The sequence below is a fragment of the Tenrec ecaudatus genome, chromosome 1 (genome assembly GCF_050624435.1).
Source record: "Tenrec ecaudatus isolate mTenEca1 chromosome 1, mTenEca1.hap1, whole genome shotgun sequence".
In the NCBI taxonomy this organism is placed as follows: domain Eukaryota; kingdom Metazoa; phylum Chordata; class Mammalia; order Afrosoricida; family Tenrecidae; genus Tenrec; species Tenrec ecaudatus.
Window position 1 is genome coordinate 310131051 of NC_134530.1, and position 16489 is coordinate 310147539.

A 16489-nucleotide genomic window follows, 5' to 3' on the forward strand; every position below is an offset into this window, starting at 1 on the left:
TCTAGAGTGCAGGATAAAGGGTAGATCTCTGCTTTTTCAGCCCCCCACCCCTCGCCCCCCAATGTTCCAGCGCCCAGGGAAGGTATTGCCCACTTAGGGGAACACGATTCCAAAGGGTGTAGTGTAGTGGTTCAGGTGGTGTCGTCGGATCCCTATTAGGCTGCTAAACACAAGGCCAGACCCACTAGCTGATCCATGGGAGAAAAAGGAGGTTTTCTACTTCGGTAAAACCTTACAGCCTGTTCTTCAGGGTTGCTATGAGTCGGAATTGACTGGGTGGCAGCGAGTGTGAGTTTGAAATGATTGTGGGAGCAGATCGATAGCATCGTCTTTCTTCCATGGATGGCTGGTGGGTTTGAATTGGTAGTCCAGCGCTTACCCGACAGAGGACAGGAAGCCAAACTCTGCTGTGGAGGGATGCAGACTCAAAGCGACCCTATATGACAAGGTGAAACTGTCCCCGAGTTTCCTGAGACACTAACTGCTGACGGGAGCCTTAAGCCCTTTCTCCCTCGGAGCAGCGAATGGTTTCGAACTGTGGACTTAACGTGCTATCCCACCCACTGTGGCTAGATCTTCAAATGCACGTTTTTTAAAAGGAATTAAAATATTCCTTATATAAATACATATAAGGAGCCCTGACGACATTGAGCTGCCAACCACAAGGACAGGAGTTTGAAAGCACCAATCGTTGGACTTAAAAAAAAAAAAAAAAAAAAAAACCCGAGGTCTTCCCCAACAATGTATAAATTCCTCCAACAATGTATAAATCTCAGATGCCAACAGGGGCTTTAAAATTTTTTTGAGAATTAAAATTATACTGTGCACTTTTTGAAGCCTCCTATGTGGTATCCTATACCATAATAAAATTGTATCCTATACTATAATTTCAAAAGGCAGAAATGCTGTGTCCCCCCCCCCCCCACAGCCCCAAAGGGGTGAAACATTGAAAGGTGAGTGGAGGCACAAAGCAGGATGAACTTGCATTTTAATTCACGAATACTGGAGCGGGGATAGCGAGGAGTGAGGAATACTTCCGTCTTCTCAAGAATGGGGGGGGGGGGGGATCTAGAATTAGGACCAATATTAATCTGAAGAAAAACTCAAATCACCCACCAGCCATCTGGTAAGGATCTACTATTTGTCTCTAGGCCGGTGACACCAGGTAATTTGATCCTAGTTTATTCCCCTGGTTTGATTCCCATTTATATCCCCAGTTGGATACTCCCCAGTATTTGGGCTAAATTTTAAAAGGGGTGGAGGGTAGAGGGAAGGGACTAACTTAGGGATGAGCTCCTTTTAGCTTTTTTGCAACTAGCAGCCCAACACACTAACCAAATCAGCAGGTCTTTATAAGAGTAAAATGGTATAAACAAATTTCTAACTTGCAACAAGCCTGTGTTCAGTCAGGCAGGTGGAGATAAATAGGTGCCAACTCTTTTTTGAAAACATGAGTGGCTCTGAAAAGAGCCGTTGTGCATGAGTGCAGTCGATTGCAGAAATTCACCTATTAGCAGCTCACTTGGAGCTGGTGTACTTGGTGACGGCCTTGGTGCCCTCGGACACGGCGTGCTTGGCCAGCTCCCCGGGCAGCAGCAGGCGCACGGCCGTCTGGATCTCCCGCGACGTGATGGTCGAGCGCTTGTTGTAATGCGCCAGGCGGGACGCCTCGCCGGCGATGCGCTCGAAGATGTCGTTGACGAACGAGTTCATGATGCCCATGGCCTTGGACGAGATGCCCGTGTCGGGGTGGACCTGCTTCAGCACCTTGTACACGTACACCGAGTAGCTTTCCTTGCGGCTGCGCTTGCGCTTCTTGCCGTCCTTCTTCTGCACCTTGGTCACCGCCTTCTTGGAGCCCTTCTTCGGGGCTGGCGCGGACTTGGCCGGCTCAGGCATGGTGGAGGCAACGGATGTCGATAGAGACAGAGAGAAAAGTGAAGTTGGTCGTGGCGCGTGGCCCTTTTGTTCATAGGTCTTATGCAAAGCAGTGGTTCGGTTAACCTATGTGTCTGATTGGTGAGAAACCCTGGATGACGTTTAAATTAACATTGCCCAATCAAAACACCTGTACTTCAAAACTATGACTCCATTGGTTTAAGTAAAAATGTAATTTTAGCCTACTGCACCACTTCCTTTTCGCGCCTTGCAATACCTATAAGTAGGGTAGATCCAAAATTTTCACTTTGTTTAATTCCCTGGTACAGTATTACGTCTGGGCGTGGCAGACAGGGCGGCAAAGCTCGCGCCAGGCTCCAGTTCCCGGTGGGCCGCGTGCACCGCCTGCTCCGCAAGGGCAACTACGCCGAGCGCGTCGGGGCCGGCGCGCCCGTGTACCTGGCGGCCGTGCTGGAGTACCTGACGGCCGAGATCCTGGAGCTGGCGGGCAACGCGGCGCGCGACAACAAGAAGACGCGCATCATCCCGCGCCACCTGCAGCTGGCCATCCGCAACGACGAGGAGCTCAACAAGCTGCTGGGCAAAGTCACCATCGCGTAGGGTGGCGTCCCCCCCTCCCCCAAGGCCAAGGGGAAAGTTTTCAAAACACAAGGCTCATTCACAACCTCACGGTCAGCCCTGCAGTACCTCTTGTGAACGAAAGGTGTCGCTAGAGGCTTGGCGAATGGAAATTTTAGCTCGGTCTTTTAACCAGGTTACAAGGTAACAACTACCATGCAGGCAATTCAGATTTGCGTACAGCTTATTTGTCAGATATATTTGGGTGGCTCTGAAAAGAGCCTTTGGGGTTTGTTCTGAAAGCAAGTTATGCATCTTACTTCTTTTTAGGCGCCGCCTTCTTGGCCTTTGCCGCTTTAGGCTTAGCTGCCTTCGGCTTGGAGGCCTTGGACTTCGTGGCTTTGGGCCTCACGGGCTTCGGCTTGGCAGGACTCTTGGCGGCCTTCTTCGGCTTAGACGCAGCTTTGGTCTTCTTGGGGCTCTTGGCGACTTTCTTAGCACCCGCCGCGGTAGGCTTCTTGGCTTTCTTCGGAGTCTTCTTCACGGCCTTCTTAGCCCCTGCCGCCTTCTTGGGCTTTTTCGGAGTGGCGCCGGCAGGTTTCTTGGCTTTGGTCGCGCCCGCCTTCTTGGCTTTGGGTTTGACCTCGCCGGAGCCGGCCTTCTTGTTGAGCTTGAAGGAGCCAGAGGCGCCGGTGCCCTTGGTCTGCAGGAGAGTGCCCTTGCTCACCAGGCTCTTCAAGCCCAACTTGATGCGGCTGTTGTTCTTCTCCACGTCGTACCCGCCAGCTGCCAACGCCTTCTTGAGCGCGGCCAGGGAAAGGCCATTGCGCTCCTTGGAGGCCGAAACCGCCTTAGTGATCAGCTCGGAGACAGGAGGGCCGGTGGCCTTGCGCTTCGCAGCGCCACCAGCAGCCTTTTTCGCGGTCTTCTTCTTGGCGGGAGACTTCTCCACCGGCGCCGGGGCGGCGGTCTCAGCGGGAGCTGTTTCAGACATGGCGATTAAGAGGAAATCGAGGAAAGAGCTGGAACCTAAGGAGAGCAAACTTCGCAATGCTGGTCTGCTTGGGGCCCCGGCCTTATATAGGCGGACGCTGCTCTGTGATTGGTGGAGCGGCGAACCCTCCGCCTTGAGGAGGACACCGCTGGGGATGACTTCCAAGTTGTGTTTGTTAGTTTACCAAATTTGATTAAATGAGACGAACAACGCGACAGCATTTGGCTCTTTGAAGCTCCAAAGGAGGAAAAGGGCTTTCAGATTCACAAACTTCCTTGTGTTTTTATGAACCGTGCGGGACAGATGAGAAATACACTTTAAAACCCCTGTAGTTTTGCCTTAGAAGCCACCCCCCTGCAGCCATCGTGATAGTTAGCTGTCGGTGGCGATGCATTTTTATAAGCATCGAACGAATATTTTTGAATACGATTTGTGTCCCAGTTGAGCTTTTGGATTGCACCGCACGAAAGACGCAACGTTTCTTGGGTTGGATATAAACTTTGTTTCAAAGTGCAGTAAGTAACACAGGCAGAGGACAAGGGATTTCTCACTGCCCTAATTCGACAACCTAGACCCTGTTTCAAAACCGGTTCTGCCTTCTCTGAGTTTCCATGTGCTCATGTCTTTAGAGAACAGGGAATTTGCAGCTTGGGATGCAAATGGACAGAGTGGCTACTTTCCTTTTGTTGCCAGAGGAATGGAAATCTCTGATTTCAGATTCAGAAGCTCAGATGGAAACTTTCATTGAAATGCCGTATGTCATCTATTTGGGATGCTGTCCATTAAAATGAGGACCCCAAAAGTGTGTGTCAGATAATTCACTTTATGAAACAGTTCATTGATTTGCGGGAAATTCTCCACAGGCTTCCAGCAGCACCACCCACCACCAACCACCCATCCCAGAGTAAAGCACACGCGACTCACATGACCCTGGATCCTAACAGATTTCCAAAACACGTTTCCCAGGACTTACATAAAAACCCTTATTGCCATCCACATTTCAGCTGTTGAATTGCCAGGAAGTTTATCTTCTGCAAGCAGCGAGGAACTATCAGTGTGGATATCTGTGTGTGTAAGCTAGAAAAAGTTCCTTTTAGAAGGATGGTTGTCTGTTTTAAGAAGGGTAGACTGGATATGCAAGTCCTGGTGGCATAGTGAGGGCACTTCCATACAGTCCTATAGGGTCGCTGAGTCTGTAGAGTAAAACCACCAGTCACTCTGGGGGAGGAAAATTGAGGGTTGCGACTCCTGGGAAGACTTACTAGCTCGGAAAACCCACAGAGGTAGTCCTATGGGGTCAGTATGAGTCAGCATGACTCGATGGCAGTGAGTTTGGGTTGGTTTCAGGTTGTATGTCAAGGGACTGTATTTTAGAGAAAATCAAAAGCAAACACTACTATTGAGTCTATTTTCTACTCATGGTGGCCATATAGGACTGCCTCTGGGGGATTTGAACTGATGGCCTTGTAGTTAGCAGCCCCATTTGTAACACACTACTACAGCAGGACTAGGGTTTTAGAATGGTTTTGAATAATTCAAAACAATACAAAACATTAACATCCAAGAGAGCTGAGAAGAAGACGAAGAGGTTGGAGCACTTTACTATTTCAGAAGGAAAATGAAAGCGTGCCAGCTTGCTCGTTAATGGATCAGGAGATGATTCACAGTTCTGATGGAATGAAGTCAATTCTTGCCACTGAAAACCGTTTGGAAGGTCAAATTGGTCTTCCTTCTTGATCTATTTTCAGGAGTGGAAGGCCTGTGAACCATGGCCTATGGGCAACCTCAAAGTAGAGTCCACCTTAAGGCCTTTAAAAGAGTAAAGCTTGGGGTGGAAAGAAGGAACCGATTACAAGGATCTACATATAACTTTCTCCTTGGGGTACAGGCAACAGAAAAGTGGATGAAGGGAAACGTCAGACAGTGCAAGATATGACAAAATAATTTATAAATTATCAAGGATTCATGAGGGAGGAAAAGCAGGGAGGGAGGTGGAAATTGAGGAACTGATGCCAGGGGCAAAGTGAAGAGCAAGTGCTGAGAATGAGGGTAACGAATGTACAAATGTGCTTGACACAAGGGATGTATGGATTGTGATAAGAGTTGCATGAACCCCCAATAAAATTATTAAACTAAAAACAACCTTACAACAAAATATGTGCAAAATCAAGAGAATATGCTCCACATTTCTCAAGTTAAAAGAACTGAATAAATTAATCCTGAAATCGTGACATCAAGATACTTTCTAGACCAGAAAAACTACAACCTAACAGTAAGTCAAAGTAAGATCTAAGGGGCACTAAATGATCCAGTAAAGAATTGTTTAATCAGTCAACCAACTTTTAACATAAACAAGTAGAAAATGAAGTGCTAAGAGTACATAAGGGGGAACGGAGACTATAAGAGGTAAAAATCGCATAGGTAAATCAATAGAGCATGTTCGAGAACCCAAAGCTGTTTAGAAAGGCTCCTCTGGGACAGCTCAGGTTAAGCCTTGAGCTATTAAATGTCAAGGGATCCAACCCAGAACCTGATCATGAGGGAAAGCTAGCTAATCTCAATCCCTAAAACCTTAATCTGTCCAATGAAGTACAGAATCAAAATGCTGGTGGACTTTAAGCTCCCAAGACTCGAGGCTGGGGAAAGCAATCTCGCAATATAAGACGGCTGAACCCCAAGGGGGACAGTATAGAGAACTATAGGGGCAGATATCAGTAAAAAAGTCAGTAGATGGCACAAACGAGGCCCCAAAAGGGACCGTTAACACACAGGAGTGTCCGGTGCAGGGTTAACTCAACGGGAAATGATTGCCCAATTTGGATCCCACCTCAAGCACAGTGCTACAGTGAAACCAGGCTTTCGCTCAACCTAGTCCCAACTCAAGCTCTTAACTGATCACAGCTCTGCAGGCCGTTTCAAACTGGCGGCACACAGTGCAGCTTTTCGAAGGAGCAGCTCTTCCGGTGAAAAGGGAGGGGCTCTGAAAAGAGCCTTTTGTTGAGTTCCTGAACACGGGTCACTTATGCCCGCTCTCCGCGGATGCGGCGGGCCAGCTGGATGTCCTTGGGCATGATGGTGACGCGCTTGGCGTGGATGGCGCACAGGTTGGTGTCCTCGAAGAGCCCCACCAGGTAAGCCTCGCACGCCTCCTGCAGCGCCATGACGGCCGAGCTCTGGAAGCGCAGGTCCGTCTTGAAGTCCTGCGCGATCTCGCGCACCAGCCGCTGGAAGGGCAGCTTGCGGATCAGCAGCTCCGTGGACTTCTGGTAGCGCCGGATCTCGCGCAGCGCCACGGTGCCGGGCCGGTAGCGGTGGGGCTTCTTCACGCCGCCCGTGGCCGGCGCGCTCTTGCGGGCCGCCTTGGTGGCCAGCTGCTTGCGCGGCGCCTTGCCGCCGGTCGACTTGCGGGCCGTCTGCTTGGTGCGAGCCATGAGTGATTACAGCTACTTGGATCGAAAAGTGAGAGTCGGTGCAACATTGGCGCCGTATTTGTAGGAACTCGTGGGTTCTGATTGGATAATGCGCTGCGGCTCTTCATTACCCGACCAACCGCATTGACTTCTGGGTTAACTCTCTAATTACTGCGCAGATTTTCCCGCGCTCACGTCTGCCTAGGCAACGTTTCAGCATTTTAAAAAGTTCTCATTTTCTATATATCAAGATTACTTGGCTTTTCTTCTCTTGTGTGACTGAACGTGCCTTCCACTATTGTACGTAAATTATATGACTGGACTGGTGACGCGGTTTATGAACATTAAAAGGAACAGAATGAAAAATTACTTAGAAATATAGGTTTGGCGGGGAGGGAGGGGGAAAAAAAGGACCTGATGCCAAGGGCTTAAGTGGAGAGCAAATGCTTTGAAAATGATGAGGGCAAAGAATGTACAGATGTGCATTACACAATTGATGTATTGTGGATTGTGATAAGAGTTGTATGAGTCCCTAATAAAATGTTTAAAAATGAAACCCACAGAGGCAGTTCTACTGTGTCCTATAGGAACAGAGTCAGCATGAACTTGAATCAATAAACACCTGTGTGCTAGCTTATGTAGGTACTGTACTTTCTATCTAAAGAGTTTACTGTGTAACTGTATTGACTCATAAGTGGTAGCATCTAATTTCATGTATTATGTTTAATCTCTCAAAAACCTTTCTGTGAAGTGCATCATGGCTCTCGATTGCAGCAAAACCAGTATTCTGGTCAAGGATAATTTGGAAGTGAAAAAGATTAAATATAAAAATAAAAGTATAGGTTTGGACATGATTCACAATTGGACAAAGTAATGTTTGTACCTATGAAATTTAATGTCCCTCAGATTATTGAAGACAATCCAGAACCTGTGGTTCTGTAAGCCACGCTGCACAGCATGCTCTGCAGTTATGGCGAGGAGGCATTGAAAGGACAAAGGATCCATGAAACGGGAATTCTGACCACTTGATTACCTTATGCCCTGAGTTCTCCACGCATTCTCAAAGTGGACACATTGCCTGAGAGGGTTAAATTCCCACATTACCGAGTTGAATAAACCAGCAGATTGCCTACTTTTTGCTTAACATACCAAGGAATAAATTCCACGCGAGAATGTTAAGGAGTATGAAAAATGTGCAGCAAGCTCCTCAGTGGACTTTGTGGGTGGCCCTGAAAAGGGCCTTTGGGTGGATTGGCGAATAATTGGGTAAGGAAGGGGCGCTCAGCCGCCGAAGCCGTAGAGGGTGCGTCCCTGGCGCTTGAGCGCGTAGACCACGTCCATGGCCGTGACCGTCTTGCGCTTGGCGTGCTCCGTGTAGGTGACGGCGTCGCGGATCACGTTCTCCAGGAACACCTTGAGGACGCCGCGCGTCTCCTCGTAGATGAGCCCCGAGATGCGCTTGACGCCGCCGCGCCGAGCCAGCCGGCGGATGGCGGGCTTGGTGATGCCCTGGATGTTGTCGCGGAGCACCTTGCGGTGCCGCTTGGCGCCGCCTTTGCCCAGACCCTTCCCGCCTTTGCCGCGACCAGACATGTCTGCTACCAAATAGGCAATGAAGTAACCCTTGGGGTAGGAATTTATATAGTAACGAATCGGACCTGTTTGGAGACTGGTCACGTGAGTAGAATTAGTTCAAGCCATCAAGCCCTGCCCACTTCTTCAAGGAGCAGAAAGGGGAGGTCCTTAACCTTAGCTTCAAACACATGTCTGTGCAAAAACTACTATGAGGCAAACCGCTTTTTAAACTTGGCCTTTTTTCTTTACTTTGCGCTTGCCTTTATGAAAGGACCTTCCACTGTTCAGGTCAAACTATGCAGGTTGCTGTCCACAGTCATACTGGCGCTTGGCATCGAGTAACGTCCCTGGAGGAGGATGGCATTTATTTTAGCTATTTGTGCCTCTTAAATACTTTCCATAGAATGTTGCGGAGTCCTTGGCCATAAGGGTTATTCCTGAGACTGCTAACCATAAGGCCAGCAGTTCGAACCCACCATCGGCTCCAAGGGAGTAAGATTTAGACTTTCGAACCATGTCAAGATTTGCAGCCTCAGAAACTCATTGGTTAATTTATACTCGGTCCTACGCGGTCACAGTCCATCTGGCTAAATTCTATCTGATCCGGGCCTCCATTTTTCCACCCACAATGAGTCAGCATTGACAGGTGACAGTGAGTTGAGTCTTTAGCCATGTAGCTCTGACTCCTTTGGACACCGGTACTCTCTAATGTGGATAGGCTCCTTCATTTGATTTGTCTTTGCCTTTGTCCTCCTTAAAACTTAGTGAAGGGAGGGCTCTCCATAAGATGCGTTTGAATCTGGGGTCTCTCCCCCTATAACAGGATTAAATGTTAACCATGGCTCACGCTAGGTGGGGGTCCCTTGTAGTTACGGTTCAATTTCAGTGATGGAAGATACAGTCTCAATCCATTTCTTGTCTGCTCTCAGTGAAATCGAAGGTTGATCTGTGAATTTGGAGCTAAGCACTTGACTGCTAAGCAAAAGGTAGATGGTTTGAATCCACCAGCTGCTCAGTGGGAAAAAGACGCGGCAGCCTGGTCCAGGCATTAAAACCACACCCAACGCATCCCAGTGGAGTTGATGTGAACTAATAGTGACATTATAGGACAGAGTAGAATCGCACGCAGATGTTCCCAAGGCCGTTCATCAGTACAGCAGTTCTGAGGAGCGATCATCTCCTTTGCTACCCCCAGTGCGCACACAACCCTACTGGGCCACCGGTGCCCTGACTCCGTTTTTTGTGTCTCCACATAAATCCGGCCTCCACTGAATTCTTTCAGATCATTTTGCTAGCAGTGTCCTTACAAAACCAAGGTCACTACCATCGAGCCAATACTGACTCAGCCCTATAGGACATGGTAAAACTGGCCCGGGTTTCCGAGACTGTTAAGCTTTATGGGAGGAAATGGCCCTGTCTTTCTCCTGGGAAGCTGCAGGTAGCCATTATGTTACCAGGGCTCTTCTGGCCCTGCCTTCAGGCACCGTGGAGTAGTGGTTTCCTAGCACTCACATAACCAGTGAGGGGATGAAGTTGGCCTAATTGGCCTACCGCCTTGAGAACTTCCCTGAATGTGCCCAATTGGGAAGCCAAGGTTGCATGCTCCTTAGGCACAGGGCCCCGAGTCTATCTTGTAAGCTCTTCTTTCTTATTATGTATGTATGCCAATCACGGAGCCACTCCACGTCTGCAGCTTCACCTGCAACTGTGGGGTATTGCTCCGCCACTAACTGTATTGAAGACAGTTCCCTTTGCCTTCCGGTGTCCCATTGAAGTGGCGGCATTTCTGTGAATCCTTGGACACCATTATGATCTTGGGCTAATGGTCTCATCTGAGTGTTGGGGCTTTGTCTTATTTAAGACTTAATCAATGTTCTTAAATGATATCTGAGATTTATTATTTGCGCTTTTACGGCAAAACACTATAAAGATTTAAGGTCGTTTACATCAGCTTGCCAGCTATCCATCTTGGTTTTATGTAAAGGTCACCTTGGCTCCACATGACAAGGGTCAGTGTGATGTCAAAGTTCAGTCTGTTATGCCCCAACCTGTGCCTGAGTCCTGCTGGCCAAGGATGCCACAGCCTCTTGAGCTCCCAAGTCCACGATAGACATTGACGTGCCCTCACCTGCTCCACTCCTCAGACTCAGTACCAGGGACTTGAATGCAGGAGAACTAGCAAAGATATCTAACAAGCCACCCACTCTCGATACTGGGGGCCTGAGAGCCCCTCTTCTGGAGGAAAAGAGCTGCCTTCACCACCTTGCCAGCCTTGGTGCAGCACCTACCAGGCATGCCTCTGCCTGCAGCCATCATAGGGCCTCTGCCTTCGAGCAGCCCCTTCAGCCTGCCTTTGTCCCCCAGCACATGAACACAGAGAGTGCCGACGTGCTGCCAGGCTGTTCTACCCATGTTCAGGCCCCCACACATCAATGGGCTGCTACCTACCAGAGCCCTATGCTCTCTCTCTCTCTCGCTCTCTCGCTCTCTCTCTCTCTCTCTTTCTCTCTCTTTCTCTCTCTTTCTCTCTCTCTCTCTCTCTCTATCTCTCTATCTCTCTCTCTCTCTCTCTCTCTCTCTCTCTCTCTCTCTCTCTCTCTCTCTCTCACACACACACACACACACACACCCCTTCCCCTGCCCAGTTGTGGTCCCTGGGCTGACTCCCTTCAGGGGCTACCATGGTGACCAAATTGCAGGAGGTCTTCAAGGGTATGCCCATTCAGATGGTGTGTCCAAACTACCAGCAGACCATCACGGCCAAATCCATAGAACATCCTAAGGACTTTGGTATAGGGCTTCATCTTCATGGGATGTGACCTTGGTGGGTCACTAGGAGGTGTCTCCCAGTCTTGAGTCTCTCCACTCCTCCATTCTTCTTCTGCTTGCAAGAAAGATTGTTTTCAGGAGAAAGACAACGTTCAGACCAGAGTCAGGAAAGAGTGGAACAGCAGGAGCGAGCTTATCAAGGCATTACTTTGGACACACACTTCAACGGGTCCTTAGCTAGTCTAAAGGCCTGGTGGGATGTAAAGCTGGAATTTCGGTTCGGCTAATGGGGGACCTCTTGTCATTGGCTGGCTTTCAGAGTCTGTTTACTCAGTCATCGTGGGGGCGGTGTGAGAATCCTGCCTTTCCCATCCAGCCTCTTCACCATCTCTGGTCTCCTGCATTGGTAAGAAATATAGCTTCTCTTCACCTTCTTTGTGTTAGAGAGGCATGTGGGGAAACACGTCTCTGAGATAGACCAGCAAAAGAAACTCCCTTCTTGTTAGCTGCTGGCTGACCTGCCCGTTCCCACTCTCCTATGGGAAAGGCCCTGCTGGTGATTAATATTAGAATGGACTCCATTGGTCCCAGGTTCTGGACACTACAATTAGTTTTGACTATTCTTCAATATATCTTTGTTTTAATATTTTTCCTTTTGAAATTATAATCTGAATGGTGTAGCTAATCGTGTTATGATAACCAAGATGTTCTAGTCAATTTTGGCACTGTATTTTTTATAAGGAAAGTACCTTGTAACGCTTGCTTGCTCCTCTTGAAGGTACCAGAATGTTATAACTAATGCGGTACCCTGTTATGCTCCCTAACCCTAAGGAATAGTAACATTAATTTTGCTTTCTGCTTCTATCCACGGTTGCTTAAGTCTTAGACAAACAATAAATGAGTTTTTCGTCTTTAAAGGTGGATTGAAATGTTGACTTGGAACTGCAATCAAAGAATCACTTTTAGGTTCTAGCAGTTCGGTTATAACTGAATAAAGACTTCTGAATTATGAAGACATTACAGCGGCTGTCATTTACTTGAGCCGATAACATCTCCACCTCACCTTTGTGTTGGGATTCTTGCTGTCTTCACCTCTTTTCCCTGTTTAGCTAAGACCAGAACCAAGGGTCCAGGAGTGTTTCAGCCAAAGACAGACACCAGGTTGATTCAAGAAATTCTTAAAAAAAAGAAAGAAAGAAAGAAATTCTAAGTATATTCTGCAAGCTCCAGGCTGAAGGGAACAGTAGGGTACTGCCTCCCAACTGCTTTGAAAATCCACTGAAAGTCAATCACATTGTACACTCCGCACTAATGACAAAAAGCAGTTTTTGCCACAATTGGAAGGAGGCCATGATCTGTACATGCATTTTTCTAGGGGTTATATTTATCATGACTTTGTGCATTACTAGACCACCATCCCCTGAAGCACTGTGTTCCACTGCTCATGTAAGTGTGGGCTGCTTCATCTCTGGCTAGCTATCTTAATGGCCCTGCTTCCTGTAAAGTAAAGAGCGTCCCTACTGGCTTAACTTACAAGGAATTTTTACTGCAAGGGAGGAGGCTGGTACGCGTTGCTACAGAAAACTCCGTTTTGGATTTCCAACAGCCTAAATCTGAAACGCTGTCCTGTTTCTAGTATTTTCACTAGCAGCAGGTGAACTCTGCCACCCGCCCTCTCTCACCAGGGGCTGTTGTCTAATCCCTGGCCTCAGCAGTGACTTCAAGGACACGACCTGCCCCCAAGTGCCTGTACTAAGGGCGCTGCAGGTGGCCTATCAGCCTTGTCTAGGAACTTCCTTCTCCCACTCCCGCCCCATCCTCATCTCTGCCCTCCTCTTCCTGCTGGGGAGCAGCAAGAAGTTGCCTCACTGGTCCCCAGGAAGGCTTGTGTTCTTCACCTTGCCCTGCCCAGGCTCCTGACTTCCGGCAAGGATTGTGCTGGCTGTGGACTGAGGCTGGGAGGTGGCAGGCATGTTGCTGAGCCCCCACCCTGGTGCGAATGGTATGTGGCCAGTCAGATGGGACAGGGAAGAGTCTGCGCAGTCTCCCTGCCTTAGCCCTTGTCTGTGGGAGCCAGCCCCACAGCCTGGTGGGCCCAAGGGGGCGGTTGTGTACTTGAGGGCTAAATTAAAGAGACATCAGACGAGAGAAAGCGTGCAAGGGTCCACTGCCATCATGGTTTCAGGAACCAGAACTGTGCAGAGAGAGGCTGTGCTTTATCATCGTTTCTGATACTCTTGGGGGGCTTCAAGCCCCTTTAATTACAGGTTACCGCATATGTGACAGGAAGGGAATGTACCACAGGCACACACATAACAGGAGCGGGATGACCTCGGGGTAAACACAACAGGAAGGGGAGGCACTAGAGTAATCCCTGTGACAGGAAGGCACACACATTACAAGCTGGGTGGGCTCTAGAGTCAAGGTGGCAGCCTAGCCTTGGTCATCTCTGAGCTGGCGTGACCTTAGATGTCTTTGAGCACTTCTCCAGGGGAACAAGCTATGAGCCTTATCGGAAGGGAATGGGTCCTAATAAGGGTGGAACGGGGACAGGCAATAGGGTCTGACTGATTTTGATGGCAGACAACCTTGAGGCAAATAGCCTTCAAGCAGTTGACCTTCAAGCGTATAAGCGACCATGTATTTGCAAACAGCACCTTAAAATTGGCATTGCTGTGGGGGGACATAGAGAGGAATGACTTTTACTTAGAAGAATGTCAGTGGGACGCTTCTCCAACCCATGAGAGTAAAGGTTCCCTCCACAGGAGCCCCAGGCTCCCAGTATGACGATCGAGAGTTTATCTGCATGCACTCTCTTCCTGGTTCTGTTTCCCACACTTGTCCCTCCTCCTGTCCTGATCCTCTTGGGGATCCAACAGCCAGAACAGCAGCTGCTCCCACAGCCCGCCCTGCCTGTAGCCCCGCACAGTCCAGGTCTGATGGGCCAAGAGGGCTGGCAGGGTGTCTGATGGGCCAAGAGGGCTGGCAGGGTGTCTGATGGGCCTGAGCAGACAGGACCTCTGTGTGGAAGTGTTTCTGTGCTGGGGTCCATGGGTGGGGCATGAAGGAAAGCTTCAACGGCAGCAGCTCTGACCTGCAGACTCCAGATGATGAACACCATTCCCCTGAGGGGTTCAGGACAGCACCGCTGCTGGCCTCAGGTGAGGGGACCCCGGCATGTACCTTTGTCTTTGAGGCCCCCTTGCAAACAACAGCAGTGACGACCATATTGGACTTCCTCTGGCTTCTCGGTTGCCAAGAGGAAGGAATCAGACCTGCCTCCGTGCCCCATTCTCCTTTACTGACTCTGGCAGCAAACAACCATTCCTCCCATGCCACTCTCCAGCTGTATGCTGGGTCCAACAATGCATTGCCAGAGCCACACAGATGATACAGTTAAAGTGTATCAGTGTATGAGAGATACAGTGTATTAGAGAAGCTGATATCAAAACCAAACTCACTACCATAGAATCTATTTTTTGACTTATATCAACCCTGTAAGACAGGATCGATCTGCCCTGGGTCCTCCAAGACCCCAACTCCCCACAAGAGAAGGAAGCTTCATCTTTCTCCCCAGAAGTGTGCTGGTGGTTTCGAACTACTGGACTTTCAGTAAGCAGTCCAATACGCAAGTACCATACCACTAAAGCTCCTGGGGAACTTATTCCAAACAAACAAGCAAATTCACTGCCATGACGCACAGTGACTCCCTGGGGAGGAGAGTGCAAAGCGATCTTTCTCTTCTGGAGCTGCTGGTGCTCCTGAACTGCTGACCTTGCAGGTCACGGCCCAATGCATGACCACTACATCATCAGGGCTCCTGGGAAGTTGATCGTCAGGCTCAGCAAACAGTAAGGATACAGTTCTTGGTTCCCTTAGCCAGCAGCCAAGTCTCCCTCCAGTTCACAGTATCTCAGCCATATGGTTACTTGGCCTCTGCCTCCATGGGCGGGAAAGCCATCCCACCTGTCACTCTGTCCCACAGTTACATAGGCTCCTGTCAGATGAGGACAAGGTAGCCGTGGTCTCTGCACTGTTCCTGAGTCCGCATGACACAGTGTGACGCATGTGGTCTCGAGGACCTCACACTTCACACAGATCTTGGACATGTTTTTCCAAGGTCCACTGGGTTTCTCCTCTGCTGCTTCAAAGATGGCTCGTCCGTATCTCCAGGGGAGAGGTAATAAAAACTGACTAATTCCTTTAATTAGTTCCACACACCCTGTGTACATAATCCCATCCGATCATTTGGTGGGAGATACAGGGACTTGGGTATAAGAGAAATGTTAAGAAATTTCACTTGACCACTGGTTTTGGGGTAGAACGGTGACAAGGATTTGTAAGATGGACGATTTAGATAATAGAAGGGTGACTCAGTGTACCAAATGGGGAGTCATAGAAAAGGGGATATTGGTGGAAGAGTTTCATAACAAGAGGAAATTAGGTTAGCTTTACTCTCACAGAAACCTGAGGGTGAGTAGGAGCTATCTTCTGTATAAAAGTGTTGAAGGCCTTTAAGACTCAGCCTTGAAACGGCTGAGAAGTCTCATTCCCTATGTGTCAGTGTTTGCTAATTTCTTCTGTGACTTTACAATTTGAACAGACTGTCAAGGACAAGAAAGTATGCAAGGTCTCAGAAAAACAGGTGGCTTAATTTTCTCAAGGATGTCTGTCTTGGCAGAAGATAGAGTTGCTGTGTGTATCAAATGTGCTTGCTTAACAATGAGATAATTAACCCCGGGTTGTTTCTGCATGGATATAAGGAGTGTGTAGAATAAACTCGGGTGTTTCAGTCCATCAGACTGTTGCCCTCCCTATACTTTCTGTCTCTCTTTTTCCTTAATCCTCACTCCCCCTTTCAGGACTGTTCTTCTCCTCAGCTGGCTCCGACATAAAAGTGAAAGCAGATTACAGGGAGTGTTAGAAATTTAAAATAGGTGTGTGGTAACCTCCCCGATATGATCGCTGAAGACAAATGGGTGCATAAGCAAATGTAGTGAAGAAAGCTGATGGTGTCTGGCTATCAAAAGATATAGCATCTGGGGTCTTAATGGCTTGAAGGTAAATAAGCATCTATCTAGCTCAGAAGCAACAAAGCTGACATGGAATAAGAGCACCAGTCTCTGTGATCACGAGGTGCCAAAGGGATGAGGTATCAGGCATCAAAGAACAAAAAAATCACATCATTCTGAATGCGGAGTAGGGACCCAAGCCTGTCTCTAGGCAATGGGACATCCCCTTACAGAAGGGTCGCAGGGAGGAGATGAGCCATTCAGGGTGCAGT

The 16489-nt window shown here is 48.7% G+C and overlaps 4 protein-coding genes and 1 pseudogene across 4 annotated transcripts; 1 reads left to right on the forward strand and 4 right to left on the reverse strand.

Moving 5' to 3' along the window:
• Positions 1-1444: 1444 nt before the first annotated feature.
• LOC142437592 (histone H2B type 2-F) lies at positions 1445-2055 on the reverse strand. The gene has a single exon (XM_075540692.1). It carries the CDS (start codon positions 1897-1899, stop codon positions 1519-1521), a length of 381 nt encoding a protein of 126 aa, XP_075396807.1. The 5' UTR covers positions 1900-2055; the 3' UTR covers positions 1445-1518.
• Positions 1914-2595, forward strand: LOC142441851 (histone H2A.J-like; annotated as a pseudogene).
• On the reverse strand, positions 2527-3476 carry H1-5 (H1.5 linker histone, cluster member). Its single transcript, XM_075540691.1, has one exon. It carries the CDS (start codon positions 3449-3451, stop codon positions 2774-2776), a length of 678 nt encoding a protein of 225 aa, XP_075396806.1. The 5' UTR covers positions 3452-3476; the 3' UTR covers positions 2527-2773.
• Positions 3477-6461: 2985 nt separating this feature from the next.
• LOC142437593 (histone H3.1) lies at positions 6462-6882 on the reverse strand. Its single transcript, XM_075540693.1, has one exon. The coding sequence runs from the start codon at positions 6880-6882 to the stop codon at positions 6472-6474; it is 411 nt and encodes a 136-aa protein (XP_075396808.1). The 3' UTR covers positions 6462-6471.
• A 1260-nt stretch (positions 6883-8142) lies between these two features.
• Positions 8143-8454, reverse strand: LOC142437594 (histone H4). The gene has a single exon (XM_075540694.1). It carries the CDS (start codon positions 8452-8454, stop codon positions 8143-8145), a length of 312 nt encoding a protein of 103 aa, XP_075396809.1.
• Between the last annotated feature and the right edge of the window lie 8035 nt (positions 8455-16489).